Source organism: Chiloscyllium plagiosum, chromosome 1 (assembly GCF_004010195.1).
Source record: "Chiloscyllium plagiosum isolate BGI_BamShark_2017 chromosome 1, ASM401019v2, whole genome shotgun sequence".
Lineage (NCBI taxonomy): Eukaryota > Metazoa > Chordata > Chondrichthyes > Orectolobiformes > Hemiscylliidae > Chiloscyllium > Chiloscyllium plagiosum.
Genome location: NC_057710.1, coordinates 8,196,490 through 8,213,686, shown reverse-complemented (window position 1 = coordinate 8,213,686; position 17,197 = coordinate 8,196,490). Strand labels below are relative to the sequence as shown.

The following is a 17,197-nucleotide window of genomic DNA, read 5'->3' as shown; positions in this document are numbered from 1 at the left end:
AATCATTCAGAAACATATCAGCCATGATTGAATGGTGGAGCTGACCCGATGGGCTGAACGGCCTAATTCTGATCTTATATAATGTGGTCTTATGGTCATACTGAACTCTTAATGTTCCTTTATGCCAAACTCCCCTCTGCTTCAACCTCAATCTCAAAGTGATAATTTTATCAACGTCTTTTTAGAAGACTAAATGTCACTATTCCAGTCCAAATTATCCCAGTATCTCCCGTCACTCCAAGGCTTCTCCCCTCCCACATCTCCAACATCCATCTTTACAAGTCCCTGAGTCTCTGCCTGCCTATTGTTCTGGGTATCCCTACATTCTAACATTGTGTCTCTCAGTTCCTCCACTGTTCCAGCTGTGCCAGTCCGTGTTCAAGATGCTCCTTGAAAGCCAGGTGTTTGACCACATTTTAGTCATTTGTCCTAATACCTGCTGAGCTTGGCTTGTCAATTTATGTCGAATAACATTCCTATGATCGTCCACAACCTAAAAGCATTACATAAAGGCAAACTGTTATTCGACATATCATAAAGTAGATTTGAATCCTTGTGTAAAATGAAAACCCAGTGGAATAGAAATTACTATTCAATTTATACTCTTACCTATCTCCCCTTGACAATTGCACTGAACTAGACCAGCCATATAAATACTGTGGTCACAAGGACAGGTCAGAGGCTGGAGATTCTGCTGTGGATAACTTGTCTCCTGACTCTTCAATGCCTATCCACTGATGTATACTGGTCTGAAAGAGTTAACACTGATTGAGTGCCAAAAGCAGCATGCACTATGAGGACTGGTGACTGAGAAGTCAGACTGAAGACCAGGTCCACCTTACAGTTTCTGTAATAATATCTATTGTAACCTTGAAACATATAAATAGTTGCAGAGATGCAACTTATTGACAAAAGGAGATGCTTCAAAGGAGCCTAGACTATTCTCATTTACACCAGACCACGTCAGTCCTTGAGGAATGGATATCCAGAAGGTATTAGTGATAGCACATGCAGCATCCACAAGGCACAAGTCAGGAGTGTGATGGAATACTGCCCACTTGCCTGGATGCGTATAGTTCCAATAACACTCAAGAAGCTTGTCAGCACCAAAGATAAAGCAATCCACTTGATTGGCAGCACATCCACCACCCTCACTCCCTGCTCCCATGCATTACTGATGAGTGGATTCAATTCTGATCCAATCACTCAGTTAGAATCCCAAAGGTAATTTCATTGTCTATAGAATGAAAAGCCCAGAATGAGTCTTTGTGGCCCATAGCACCTGTACTAGCCCTTTGGTAGGTCTACCCAATCATGCCCACTCCTCAGTTTTTGCCCTTTTGCCTGAAAATCTTTTTATCTTTCCATTTTTTGTCCAGTTTACACATTAGAGCTGCAGTTGAATCTGTTCTTTCAAGCAAAGTGTTCCAAATTACAACCAATTGTTTTGTCATTTCTAGTTGTTTCATAACTTCAAAAACTGCCCCTTAACTATGTTTATCCAAATGTGTGCAGGTTTGGCTACACTAAATTGCTTATAGGGATATGTAGGTTAGGTGGGCTAGCCATGGGAAATGCAGGGTTATAGGGATAGGATGGGTGGGGGGGGGGTGAGTCTGGGTGGGATGCTCTTTGGAGAGTTTGTGTAGACTCGTTGGGCTGAATGGCCTGTTTCCACACTGTAGGGATTGTATGTTTTCTTGCTCAAAGGAGGATGATCTCACCTTATTCAGCTTCTCTTCTTCATCAAAGTCTAACTTTTTTTAATGATTGTGTATTACCTTGGCATTTTTCCAAAGGCCTTGACATCTTTTTCTGAAGTAGGGTGCCCCAGAATTGGACACAATGCCTTAGCTGGAGGTTAACCAGCAACTTATGAAGCATAACTTTCACAGGCAAAGATCTCATGTCATTTTTTTGAAAGACTTCTCAATGTATTTGACAACAACTTATGTTGATATGGCACCTATTACACAATATTGCATACGTACAGCCCTACAAAATGTCATTAGGCACTGAGCCACATTAGGTAAATATTAGACAGATGACGAAAGAGTTAGGTTATACAGAGCATCTCAAAGATGGAAAGACCAGGTGGGGAGGCAGTTTAGAGAGGGACTTCCAGACCATAGGACCTCAGCATGATCAGTTTGGAGATGTTCAAGAGGCCAGACTTAGATGGACATAGTTTACTAGATGGAAGAACAGGCTCAAAGGGCTCAATGACTAATTCCTACTCCTATGTTCCAATGGTTATGGAGCTGGAAGAGACTACAGAAATAACAAGGGTTGAACCCATGGTAAGTCAGCCAGCCCCACAAATGCAACATCAGTTCCTGTGTCATGACTCAGTAACAGCGATCTGGGGAAACCTGGGTCACGTATGTATAACAGGCAGTATCTGTTTATATTGGGTTGTTTAGTCTGGTAGTGTAAACACTTGTCACAGAATAAAGTGGGCTTATTGTATCATGGGGATGGTTCTGACTGGGACTTCTTAAAGGGAAATCTACTGCACTAATGGTTGTTTGTTAATTCTTTTTTCTTCTAATTGTCATTTCTAGCTGTTTAGTTTTGGATTATCTAACTAGGTGAGTCGACTGGGGGAGTCTAGAACTAGAGGGCATAGGTTTAAAGTGAGAGAGGAAAGATTTAAAAGAGACCTAAAGGGCAACATTTTCTCACAAAGAGTGGTACGTGTATGGAATTAGCTGGGAGAGGATGTGGTGGAGGCTGGTACAATTACAACATTTAGAAGGCATCTGAATGGGTATATGAATAAGAAAAGTTTAGAGAGATATGGGCCAAGATTAGAGGGGTGCTGGAAAAGCACAGCAGATCAGGCTGCATCCGAGGAGCAGGAAAATCGACGTTTCGGGCAGGAGCCCTTCATCAGGAATGAGGCTGGGAACCTTAGGGGTGGAGAGATAATTGGAAGGGGGAGTGGGACTGTGGAGAAGGTAACTAAGAGTGCAATAGGTGGATGGAAGTGGGGTAAAGGTGATAGGTTGGAGGGGAGGGTGGAGGGGATAGGTGGGAAGTAAGATTGACAGGTGGGACAGGTCATGAGGATGATGCTGAGCTGGAAGGTTGGATCTGGGTTAAAGTGGGGGTAGGGGGAAATGAGGAAACTAGTGAAATCCACATTGATGTCATGGGGTTGGAGGGTCCCGAGGCAGGTGATAAGGCGTTCTTCCTCCAGTCATCGGGTGGTGAGGGAGCAGGCGATGGAGGAGGCCCAGGACCTGCATGTCCTCGGCAGAGTGGGAGGGGAGTTGAAATGTTGGGCCACAGGGCGGTGGGGTTGATTGGTGCAGGTGTCCCGGAGATGTTCCCTAAAGTGTCCTGCGAGGAGGCATCCAGTCTCCTCAATGTAGAGGAGACCACATGGGGAGCAATGGATACAATAAATGACATTGGTGGATGTGCAGGTAAAACTTTGATGGATGTGGAATGCTCCTTTGGGGACTTGGACGGAAGTGGGGTGGTGGGTGGGGTAGGTATGGGCGCAGGTTTTGCAATTCCTGCGGTGGCAGGGGAAGCTGCCAGGATGGAATGGTGGGTTGTTGGAGGGGCGTGGACCTGACCAGGTAGTCACAGAGGGAACAGTCTTTGCTGAAAGCGGAAAAGGGTGGGGAGGGAAATATATCCCTGGTGGTGGGATCCGTTTGGAAGTGGCGGAAATGTCGTCGGATGATATGGTTCATGCGAAGGTTGGTAGGGTGGAAGGTAAGCACCTGGTGTTGTAGTTGGAGGGGTTGGGTTTGAGGGCGGAGTTGCGGGATATGGATGGGATGTATTGGAGGGCATCTTTGACCATGTGGGAAGGGAAATTGCTGTCTTTAAAGAAGGAGGCCATCTGGTGTGCCCTGTGGTCTAGATGGCCTCCTTTGAAGATTCACAAATTCCCCTCCGATGTGGTTGAAGATGCCCTCCAGCGCATCTCATCTGCGTCCTTCACCTCTGTCCTCGAACTCCACCTCTCCAATCGCAACAAGGACAGAACCCTCCTGGTCCTCACCTTCCACCCTACCAACCTCCGCATAAACCGCATCATCCGCTGACATTTCTGCCACCTCCAAACAGACCCCACCATCAGGAATATAGTTCCCTCTCCACCCCTCTCCGCTTTCCGCAAAGACCGTTCCCTCCGCAACTACCTGGTTAATTCCACACCCCTCAACAATCCACCCTCCCTTCCTGGCACCTTCCCCTGCCACTGCAGGAATTGCAAAACCTGCGCCCACACCTCCCCCCTCACCTCCATCCAAGGCTCCAAAGAAGCCTTCCACATCCATCAAAGTTTCATCTGCACTTCCATACATGTCATTTATTGTATCCGTTGTTCCCGATGTGGTCTCCTCTACATTGAGGAGACTGGACGCCTCCTCGCAGAGCACTTTAGAAACCTCTCTGGGACACCCGCACCAATCAACCACACCTCCCTGTGGCCCAACAGTTCAACTCCCCCTCCCACTCAGCCTAGGACATGCAGGTCTTGGGCCTCCTTCACCGCGGTTCCCTCACCACCTGATACCTGGAGGAAGAGCGCCTCATCTTCTGCCTCGGGACCCTTCAACCCCAGGGCGATTGTCATGCACCTCAGATGCTGCCTGACCTGCTGTGCTTTTCCAGCACCACGCTCTCAACTCTAATCTCCAGCATCTGCAGAACCCACTTCTGCCTGAGAAGGATATGAGCCAAGTGCTGGCAAATGGGACTAGACTAAGTTAGAATATCTGGTCAGCATGGACGAGTTGGACCAAAGGTTCTGTTTCTGTGCTGTACATCTCTGTGACTCTATGAGAATCAATTTGAACAGTAATTAGTTTACAAATAAATATAGGGTAGGGAAATGGGTCTGGGTGGGTTACTCTTCGGAGGGTCAGTGTGGACTTATTGGGCTGAAGGGCCTGTTTCTACACTGTGGGGAATCTAAAAAAAATAGTTAGACGAAAGTGGGTACTGCAGGTGCTGGAGATTAGAGTCAAGATTGTGGGCGGCACGGTGGCACAGTGGTTAGCACTGTTGCCTCACAGCCCCAGAGACCTGGGTTCTGTTAGGTAAGGGGTAAATGTAAGGGTATGGGTGGGTTTCGCTTCGGCGGGTCGGTGTGGACTTGTTGGGCCGAAGGGCCTGTTTCCACACTGTAATGTAATCTAATCTAATTAGAGTGGTGCTGGAAAAACACAGCAGGTCAGGCAGCATCCGAGGAGCAGAAAAATCAAGCAGGAATCCTGATGAAGGGCTTTTGCCCGAAGCATCAATTTTCCTGCTCAGGTGCTGTCTGACCTGCTGTGCTTTTCCAGCATCACTCTAATCTTGACTAAAAAAAACCGCTGTTTAGTCTTATAGATAGAACTTGGATATTACTGGAAAAATTGTACATTTCGTCAAAGCTTTTTCTTTTGCACTTATAGAATCCCTACAGTGCAAATATAGGCCTTTCGGTCCTTAAAACCTGCAATGACCCTTCAAAGAGCATCCACCCCCCCATCCCATAACCCCTAATTTCTCATGGCTAATCCATTCAGCCTGCCCACCTCTGGGCCACTCCAGCATGACCAGTTCACCTTTGGTTTGTGAAGATACCCACGCAGATGCGGTGAGAATGTGCAAACTCCACACAGAGAGTTACCCGAGGCTGGAATTGAACCCTGGTCCCATGAGGTAGCAGTGCTAACTAGCTCCTGTGTCACTGTACTCTTCAGGACAACTCACACGAATACCAATTTAGGGAGCAAAAGTAACATTTATACTGTATGAACCGAGACTGCTAATTAGTCGGCAAGTGAGTCAAACTGGTAATGTCACAGGACTGGTATTCTAGAGAAATGGGCGACATGTTGAAATCCTACTGTAGTAACTTGTGGTATTAAAATTCAGCCAATAAATCTGAAATTAAAAGCTGTTCTCAGTAATGGTGAGCGTGAAACTGTCATCTATTGATTCACGTCATTTCTGGAAATACATACCATCACCAAATCTGTTAAACATGGCCCAATCTTCTTTCTACCACAGTTAGCACGTTATTGTAATAATTATTTTAACTCACCTTATTTATCTTATTAATCATTTGCTAAAACCTCATTCATATCCTTGTTACTTCTAGATTGATTGTTCTAATGCACTCCCAGCTAATCTTTCATACTATGGCCTCCTTGAACTGTAGGTCATCCAAAATGCTGCTGTCTGTGTGCTAGACCCCTGTCCTTCTCACCTGATCATCCCTGTTCTTGCTGAGCTGCATTAGCACCTGTTCAAGCAGAATGGTGACTTTGAAATTCGCTTTCTTCACAGAATCACTGACTTGTTATGGCTCAGAAGTAAGTCATTCAGACCATCGTGTCTGCACCAGGTGCCCTTTCCTGCCCTTTCCCCAGCTCTGTCTAAATAACGCGCTCTTGAACCTGCATCTAGCACATTCCCAGGCAGTGCATTCCAAACCCTAGTGTGTGAAAAATATATTCTTATATCACTCATGCTTATCTGGCACATTGTTTTAAATCTTTGCCCTCTTGTTCTATTTTTGTTTTATGAGTGGGAACAGCTTCTCCCTATCTACGCTGTCCAGGTCACTCACGATTTTGTAAACCTTTATCCAATCTCCTCTCAGCCTTCTTTTCTCAGGTTTATTTTATGTGTACCTTTCCTTCACCTCACCCCTCCATATCTCCAAAACCTCCTCCAGCAGCACAGCCATCGGGGATACCTGTGCCTTTCTCATTCTGGACTCTTCTGCGTTCCCAATTCTCATTGTACCACCATTGGAAACCAAGCCTTTAGTTGCCGTAGGCCCCAAGCTCTGGGATGCCCTGGCTGCACCTGTCCAAATCCATACCCCACCTTCCTCCTTTAATCTAACACTGCCTTGTGTGGCAGTGTTGTACTTTGTTTTAGCATGCTCCTGTGTGTGGCACCTTGGGATGTTTTATTCTATAAAATGCACTGTGTAAAGTTGTTGTTAATGTGGTTGACTGAAAGACTTTGGTTTTCCTCTCTCCATTTGTTTCCGCATTGAACTGAGCTAAATTCCCACTGACTGGGGCTGCCTTCCGGTGTCACTCCTGAATAGACCTCCCAAACCGATCCTTTGTAAATGTGAAGTTATTCAAAATCTCAGTTGTCCATGTTCTAACTCACCGCCAGTATCCTTATACTTGTAAACGTACATTATTTCCTGGTTAAACATGTCCCTGATTTTAAAATGCGCAGACCCGTTTTCAAACCTATCCGACAGCTCAGCCCTGCCTAACCGTGCCAACTCCATTGGTGCACATCCTTCCAAGATATCTGTCCTCCTCTAACTCCCGCCTCTTCAGCGTATCAAAGTTTAATCGCTCCACCATTGGTGGCTGAACTTTAGCTGCCTGGGTCCGAAGCTCTGGAACCTAAACTCTCACCCATAACCTCGCTGTCACACTGTCTCTCTCTCTCTCTCTCTCCCCTTCTTTAAGACTCCTCTTGAAACCCATCTCTTAGAAACAATAAAACACAGGAGCAGCAGTAGGCCATTCAGCCCGTTGATCTATTTGAAATCACAAGCTTTTGGAGCGCTGCTCCTTCATCAGGTGAAATCTGCTGTGAAAGCCTAGCTGGTTTACCAGTGTCCCTTCAGGTTCCTTACTAGTGACTCCTGTCCTAATGCCAATGTGGTTGGCTCTTAACTGCCCTCTGAAGTGGCTAAGACATCCACTTAGTTAAGACAACTGAAAATCAGTGTCAGAGTTGCCAGGGAGATCCACATCGCAAGAATTCATTTTTATAAAGAGCCTCTCTCCCTCTCTACCCAGCTGTGACCTTTGCAGTGCCTCAATGTTCCTGCTGCCCTCTGCCAAGTCAGACTTGCTGGACTGGTGAATACTTTGGTGTTGGCAGAACTTTGCTTACGCATGTGTGAGTGCTGCTGACCAGAATGTTGTGGCCCAGCCAGTACTCCCAACGTTTACAGCAGAGAGAAAAAAAAAAACCACGAGTGTAATTAGCCGTGCTATTTAGATAGTGAGACCACGGTACAGAAAACAAAAATAAGATGTGTTTGCCCATAACTGCCAGCAGTTATGAGGTCTGACTGCACTTTCCCAGTGACTCACGTGAAGGAGTGTGGATTACTGTTGGGAGACAGTCACAATCTTGCAAAGATGAGGAGGTGTGCAAATGCGATGAGATGGCACTAGCCTGGGGTTTTCCAAACCTAAACATTGCAGGAGCTGGGATGGACTGAGGGAGGGACAAATTCCACAACTGAATCCTTGAGAAGGATAAAATAAGCATGACACATCACAATAAGGCTGCAGAAGCAACATCATTGAATCACGGGGATGCCAGACCGTATGAAAGGATTTCCATTTATAATGCATCTGACTTGGCCTCAAAATGTCCCAACCTGCTTCACAGTCAATGACGCACATTTGGAGTGCAGTTGCTCTTGCTGAATAGTCACCCTAAACTACACAGAGCAAGATCACACGTACAGCAATCCCTCGATCACCAGATAATCCATTTTTTTTTTAAATGCTTGCTTGGGGATAAACCATCAGAGATAACTCCCTCCTGTTGTTCTTCAAAAAGAGCGTCACAGAATTTCCTGTGCCCACTTCTGAGGGCAGATGGGAGCTTTGTTTAAGATCTCACTCAGAGGATGACGCTCACTCCAGCAGCTTAGAATTCATGTTCAAGATTCTGAAAGGGGATTTGGAAGTCACAGCCTTCTGACTTAGAAGCTGGATGAGCTTGGTTTGACAAAGTGAGCAACAGGAGGGCAGTTGCCAAACCAAATAAGACCTTGATTTCTTTGCTCATGTCAAATGCTTCTCTCTTAACAACTCCCAACTGCCTACCATGAAAGAGTCTGGAACAGTCTGAATCCAACGCTCATACCTGGGTAGTCTCTTTCAGAAACACTCTCCCATTCTGCAGGGTGGGTTTAGCAGCAAGATGGGTGTATGGGGCAGTTTATCTCTCTTGCTATCAGTGTTTGATTCTTATTGTAAATGAAATTAAGTTCTCCTCCAAACCCATACCACCTAAAGAATGAAGCGGGGGGTGAAGAGAAAGGTTCTATAAATTCTTCCCAGAAACAGAGGCAGGAGATAGAGTCATAGAGATGTGCAGCACAGAAACAGACACTTCGGTACAAGTCATCCATCCAACCAGATATCCTAAATTAATCTAATCCCATGTGCCAGCATAGGAACCCTCTGAACCCTTTCTATTCACATACCCATCCAGATTCCTTTTGAACGTTGCAATTGTACCAGCCTCCACCACATCCTCTGGTAGTTCATTCCATACACACACCACCCTCTTCATGAAAAAGTTGGCCCTAAGGTCCCTTTTAAAACTTTCACCTCTCACATTAAACCTATGCCTCTGGTTTCGGACTACCCCACTCTGGGAAACAGACCTGGGCTATTCATCCTATCCATGCTTCTCATGATTTCATGAACCTCAAAAAGGTCACTCCTTAGTCTCTGATGCTCCATAGAAAATAACCCCATCCTAGTCAAACTCCATATCACTCAAACCCTCCAAACCTGGTAACATCCTTGGAAATCTTTTCCATACCCTTTCAAGTTAACAACATCCCTCCTCTAGCAGGGAGACCAGAATTGAATGCAGTTCAGTATTCCAAATGGGGCCTAACCAATGTCCTATGCAGCTGCAACATGACCTCCTAACTCCTCTACCCAATGCACTGACTAATAAAGGCAAGTGTACCAAACACTTACTTCAATATCCTGTTTACCTGTGACCCCACTGTCAAGGAACTATGAGCCTGCACTCCAAGGTCTCTTTGTTCAGCAACACTCTCCAGGACCCTACCATTAAATGTATAAATCCTGCTCTGATTTGCCTTTCCAAAATGCAATGCCTCACATTGATCTGTATTAAACTCCATCTGCAACTAGGTGTTCAAGCTTGACAGACACCTAGTAAGGAAGGGAAGTAATTGTCACAGTTGATTGAGGTATTCCTTGAGGAAACTATGAAATAGGGGAAAGCTGTTAAGGCACAGGGAGTCATGGAGGCGAGTCTTGAGAATCCCATTGCACTTTCTAAAGGAATGTAAACTCTTCCCACATCCTCCTGCCCAATATCAGCAAATCATTAATTGCTCACTTTCATCATTAATCAAGAGTTTACTATATGTTAATTGGCCACTGTATCACATCATAACAGTGACCAGACTTTGAAATGAAACCATTGATGGTGAGCTGCTTTGTGATATTTGGAGCGACTGAAATAAGTCATAGTTATATCAGAGCTTTGTTAAGCTCATTGGTAAGAACTTAATAACATAAGAACTAGGATCAGGAGTGGATCATTTAGCCCCTTGAGCCTGCTCCAACATTTATTACCATCATAACTGATCTCATCTCACTCCACGCCATTTTCCTGCCAATTCTCCATAACCCTTCAACCCTTACGAATTAAAAATCTATTTCTTCCTTAAATTTATTCAGGGTCCCAGTGTTTACCACACTCTCAGGGAGTGAACTCCACAATTCACGATGCTTTGAGAGAAATGATTTCTCTTCAAATCTGTCTTAAAACTGTGACCTCTCTTTCTTGAAGTGACTTAAAAGGGGATGGAAGGTGGATTGAGTTTGGCATTTGTTTGAAACTAATCCCACTGTGTGCTTTACTTACAGGAAATGCCAAAATAGATACTTCCTAAAACCTTGAATTTCTTCAGATGAATTTAAACCCAGTTTGAGAGCTTAATGGATTGGAGTGTTGAAGATTGGAATATGGATGGAGTTTCCTGGAACTCAAAGTTCCTTAGTGTAATTCTCTGAACTGGCTTAGAAGGACAGAGGGTGATCTGATTGAATTTTAGAGAATACCGAGGGGCCTGGATAGAGTGGAGGTGGAGAAGATGTTTCCACGAGTAGGAAAGACTGGGACTCAAGGGCACAGCCTCAGAGTGAGGGGATGACCCTTGAGAACTGAAGTGAGGACTAATCTCTTCAGTCAGAGGGTGGGGAATCAATGGAACTCACTGCTACAGAGGGCTGTGGAGGCCAATGAGTGTACTTAAGACAGAGATAGATAGGTTCTTAATTGATAAAGGGATTAAGGGTAACAGGGAGAAGGAAGGACAATGGGATTGAGAAACATATCAGCCATGACTGAGGGGTGGAGCAGGCATGATGGGATAAACGGCCTAATTCTACTCCTATTTCTTAGAGTCTTATGGCTACATTTTAAGTCAATCAGCTGAGATTACTATGATCTTAGATGATGTTGATGCTCAACAAACCAGATTCCAAACAGGAACCTGGTCATAATTTTAATCCTTTTAATTTCAACAAAGCGGTCTCTCACTGAAACATAAACACGTAATACTACTGACAATCCTTTAACGATAAACTGAAAGCTCATTATGGAAAAAATGAAGATAAAATGGAATAATCCGAACCATCCACTTATAATACAAATTCAAAGATTTTTTTTAACACACAGTAAAAGTATAATCCCACTAATTCCAAAGCATTCCTGTATAAACTGAAAGGAAACAAAACAGCATTTGTGTAGCAACCAAAATACATCACAGGTACAGCACTCAACACATCGTTTGCATATTACTGGCACTACCATTCCTGTATCCAATACTCCAGCAGGTAAAGTCACCTGTAACCAACGTTCCCTCTAAACTGCATGGCTATGGATGCATGCGGCATGTCCCATGCACGGTGATTGGCACGTCAAACACAGCATTGGTTTCTGATTCTGTAAGTCACTGCCTCACATGTGCCTCGGAGACCTGTGCAGTCAGTAAGAAAATTAAGACCATGAGACCATAAGACGTAGGAGTGGAAGTAAGGCCATTCAGCCCATCGAGTCCACTCCACTATCTAATCATGGCTGATGTGGGGCATTTCAACTCCACATCCCCGCAATCTCCCCGTAGCCCTTAATTCCTTGCGAAATCAAGAATTTATCAATCTCTGCCTTGAAGATACCCAACGTCCCAGCCTCCATTGCGCCCCGTGACAATGAATTCCAAAGGCCCATCACTCTCTGGCTGAAGAAATGTCTCCTCATTTCCATTCTGAATTGACCCCTCTAATTTTAATGCTGTGTCCTTGGGTCCTAGTCTCCCCGCCTAACGAAAACAACTTCCCAGCATCCGCTCTTTCTAAGCCATGCATTATCTTATAAGTTTCTATTAGATCTCCCCCTCCCCTCAACCTTCTAAACTCCAATGAATACAATCCCAGGCTCCTCAGCCGTTCATCAGATGTTAGGCCTACCATTCTAGGGATCATCCGTGTGAATCTCTGCTGGATACACTCCAGTAAAAGTATGTCCTTCCTGAGGTGTGGGGCCCAAAATTGGACACAGTATTCTAAATGGGGCCTAACTAGAGCTTTATAAAGTCTCAGAAGCATGTCACTGCTTTTCTATTCAGAAGAACCCTGCTTGTGACTTCAACATATAGGTTGCAAAAATGATAGTTTCACATGGGTTTAAATGTGATCAGCTTTAAGTAATCTCTTCAGGGGTTTATTCCAAAACTTCTGGTCTGAGTCTGAAACTAACTTTTCACTACCAGGTAACTTAATTTCCCACATATCCTTCCCTCTTCTGGAACACATTGTGCATGGCTATCCTATTCCAAAGACTTCACATAACTGCGTCACTCACAATCAAAAGTGAAACTAAAAGTCTGTTTCTCTCTCAACTTGGATATTTCCTTTAAGCTTAAACAAAATTTCCGAAACTGTCCAACTAACCTTGAGACCCCATTATTTCCAATGCTGGATCACACCTAAAATGAACAAATGTCCACAAATACACAAAACTCATTCACTCTGAAGCTGGGCTGAGAAACCATTTTTCCAAATAATTCATTGTAACTGTAGAAATACTGACAAATTAAATATTAACTTCAAACACACAGCAACCCATTGCTTCATATACATTCACTGGATGCAACATACACTCTTACAGACTCATTCTCTGCAAACAGGAGGAATATTTTCAAGACTTGCACCAATTTTGAACTACCTGGGAGTATCAAGAGCCTGTTCATTCCCAATGCTTTCCACTTGGCAAAGATTCAACTTGACAGCCAGTTATAAATTGACAACCAGTTATAAATTGATGTGATGGTTTGAAACATGACATTCTTGCATTTTTCCTGAGGAAAGCAAGATGAAAGTTTGGATAACACGTCTCTCTTTTCAGTAATATTAGGATTAGATACGAGGAAGGTGGGATTTAGTTAATGTACTACAGCCATAGAGCTGTACAGCATGGAAACAGATTCTTCAGTCCAACTCATCCATGCCAGCCAGATATACTTGATAAATCTAGCCCCATTTGCCAGCATTTGGCCCATATCCCCGAAAACCCATCCTATTCATACACCCATCCAGATGCCTTTTAAATGTTGTAACAGTACCAGCCTCCACCACTTCCTCTGGCAGCTCATTCCATACCCGCGCCACCCTCTGTGTGAAAAAAAATTGTCCCTTAGTCCCTTGTAAATCTCTTCCTCCTTTTTCATTGTGCCGATGATTTCGTTTATTTCTTTTCCTCAAAGTTCCCCGAAACAATGCAACAGCTTATAAAACAGTAATTACTGCTCCTAGAATTCGAGAAAATCAGCTCCAACACTGAAAATACCTCAAAACAAAAGAGCAGCTCTTACAACCACAATGTTTTTCGTCCTCCATCTTGGATTACCCAGAGCTGATGGAGTGAACTTCAACAGAATAGAGTTTGAGTGGGATGAGATGCTTTTGCATAGTTAAGATACCAGAGGATGGTCTTCTATGGGCCACGTAGATTTGTCTTGACCTTAGATTTGCTGATGTGCTTCTTCCATTTTTTTTAAACTTCTCTTCTCTTTGCAGCTCTTCTTGTGGTGGAGACAGATACATTTGGCAGCCACGTGCGAATAAAGGGCAAAGAGACAGGTCATTACATCTGCATGAGCAAGCGAGGGAAGATTCTGGGCAAGGTGATTCTTACTTTCTGATAGATGTTTCTAGTATGAGGTCCTCACGTATCATGTGGACATAGGAACGGGAGCCTGTTATTCATTTCAGTTGGATCAGGTTTGATCTGTATCTTAACTCCATTTACCTGCCTTGACTGTGTGAACTTATATATGCCTTGCTCGCAAAATCTATCCATATTTAGCTATCTCTGTAGATCAGCATTGTTAAAGTAGAATGTTTTCTTTATACTTAAGATATCCAATGTAGCTTTTGTACCTGCTTGATCAACTCCTTGAAACATTTCACTGTGCCAATGAAATGTCATTGAATAGTACAGCACAGGAGGCCATTCAGCCCGTAAGTCTGTGCTACCTCTTGTGCTTGTCCACAATCCATTTAGTCCTTCCATCTACTTCCCCATATCCCTGCAATTTTCACCATTGAGTATTTATGCCATTCCTTATTAATGGTTACTATTGAATATAGAGAACAAGTTCAAAGGACTTATGATGATTTTCAATAAAACAGTAGTTCAACCTCACTCCAACACATGGAGTGAAGTTCTGGGCACAGCACTTTAAGGAAGGCTTTGGGGAAAATTGCAAAAAACATGAGTTTACAAGAATGCTTCCAAGGGGGCAAATATGTGGGCAGCACAGTGGCACAGTGGTTAGCACTGCTGCCTTACAGTGCCAAAGACCTGGGTTCAATTCCAACCTCAGGCAACTGTCTGTGTGGAGTTTGCACATTCTCCCCGTGTCTGCGTGGGTGTCCTCCCACAGTCCAAAGATGTGCAGGTCAGGTGAATTGGCCATGCTAAATTGCCCGTAGTGTTAGGTGAAGGGGTAAATGTAGGGGAACGAGTCAGGGTGGGTTGCTCTTCGGAGGGTCAGTGTGGACTTGTTGGGCCGAAGGGCCTGTTTCCACACTGTAAATAATCTAATCAAATAATGACGCAGATTAATTGGAAAGGTTGTTTTTTTTTTAATCTTAAAAGAAGACAGTTGACAGAAGTGTTCAGAATTGGCAATGGTAAAGTCACCAGCCCAAAGGGCAACCATCCCATTAGGGAGAAAGCTGAAGGTCACCTTGCCTCCAGTGAGGGGAGAGCTGGTGAAGGAGAGTCCTTCAATGGTAACCTCAGCTGGAATTGAACCCGTGCATAGCAGACCAGCTGTCCAGCTAACAGAGCTAACCAACCCCTTACATATGGAGGTCAATCATTAGCAACCTAAAGACACAGGAGATTCTCAAACAGGCATCAAAACATGTGCTCAGAGGTGCTCTAAGGAACATCCTAAGAGTTTATGGAAAGAATTCCAGAGTTTTGGATTCAGACAGCAAGTGCCCACTAAGGCATCAGACAAGCCTGTGAAAAGAAAGGAGTCAGAGAATGGTTACAGCAGAGAAGGAGGTCATTCTGCCCAACGTTTCTGTACAGGCTCAATGAAGGACAAGTTCTCCTGGTGCCTATTCCTCATGCACGTTCTTCCTTTTCACAGTATAATCCAAAACCTCTTCGAAGCTTTGGTTGAATCTGCCTCCACCACACTCCCAGGCAACACAGTCCAGATCAAAACCACTCACTGCATGAACAGCTCTTTCCTCCTGTCTCCCTCACTTCTTTCGAAAATTAGCTAAAACTTGTGCCTTCCTGTTCCTTTTCCTCATGTGGGAACATTTTTACCTGCCCACTATAATACCTAATACCATCATGAAGGGAGTGAAAGAGTTAAGTTTAAATTCCAAGATCAACATTTCCCTTGCCTCACTGAAAATGCCTGGGTGGAGTAAAAAGGGAACAAACAGTGTGTGCTCTTAGCGGGGTCAAAAGAACCTGGCTCTTACACTCTTAAGTTGCCTCTCAATTCCAAACACTTCATCTCTTATGCAGGTAGCAGTGATGTTAAAATTTAAACACTATATGTTTGTAGGTGGCAGAGTGGATTGGAACTTCATGCTGTGCATTAAGTCGGCACACTGTCCTGTGATGCAATGCAAATGGAAAATAATTCCTGAGATGCTGGTGGGGATGGGAGCACAGGTCAGAGAATCGACCATACCTTGTTGTACCCCCGCCTCTGACTTCAACTCCTGTTGAATGTTAAATAATAACCAAAACAACTGTGGATGCTGTAAAACAAAAACAAAAATTATTTCTCAGCAGGTCTAGTGGCATCTGTGAAGCGAAATCAGAGTTAACGTTTCGGGTTGAGTGACCCTTCATCAGAAGGCATCTCGTTAATGAAAGATGCTAGCTGCTGTTAATCTTCCCAAGTATCCATTCTGTGTACTTAATTCCCATTGTGAAGACAGCTCTTCCTTCCAATCTCCTGAACATGCCATGTTTTATCATGGGGTATCTGGGTGTCAGTAATGAGGTCTGCATTCATTGTTCATCCCCAATTGCCCTGGATCTGTGAGGCTTGCTTAGAGACATGTAGGTTAGACCAGGTAAGAACAACAGATGGGCTCTCAATGCTTTTTCAATTAAACCCAAATTTTACTATGTGCTACAGAGGGATTTGATTTCCTATCCCCAGAAAATTAACCTGATCCTCTGGATCACTGGCATGATATTTCCACTGTATCACTTCCTCACTCTGCTTATAGCTTTGAAACAATGCTGCCTCATCATTCTATCAGGGTTTTCCTCTGAGTTTCATCCCTAAGAGCTTTACAGAGTTGTACTCCTGGATGGATACCTTGACTTTCAGGATGGCAAATCGAGGGAAGCGGTCTGACAAACTTCTGGTCAGGCAACTGAGCTCAGAGATACAAACCTGGGACACTTATCAGCATTCTGACCCAGTCACTCATTGACCAAAGATCCTAGTTCACTGAGGATTTGTGCTTGAGTATTATCAGTGGGTGATAATACAGTAAGCTTCAATCTGCAATTTGAGAGGGAGAGGGTACAATCGGTAGTGACAATATTTCTGTTGAATAAAGGGAACTATGGAGCTATGAGGGAGGAGCTGGCCAAAGTTCAATGGTGCAATACTTTAGCAGGGATGACAGTGAAGGAACAATGGCAGATATTTCTGTGTATAATGCAGAAGATGTAGGATCATTTCATTCCAAAAAGGAAGAAAGATCCTAGGAGGAGGCAGGGGTGGCCGTGGCTGACGAGGGAAGTTAAGAAAAATATAAAGTTAAAAGAGAAAAAGTATAACATAGCAAAGATAAGTGGGAAAACGGAGCACTGGGAAGCTTTTAAAGAACAACAGAGGATTACTAAG

The 17,197-nt window shown here is 44.1% G+C and overlaps 1 protein-coding gene across 1 annotated transcript in view; it reads left to right on the top strand.

Annotated features, from left to right (window-relative positions):
- Positions 1–17,197, top strand: part of fgf24 (fibroblast growth factor 24) — a 120,928-nt gene that overhangs the window by 87,510 nt on the left and 16,221 nt on the right. Inside the window, exon 4 of the mRNA XM_043700927.1 lies at positions 13,869–13,975. Coding sequence (XP_043556862.1) covers positions 13,869–13,975 — 107 coding nt within the window. The remainder of the gene's footprint in view (positions 1–13,868; positions 13,976–17,197) is intronic.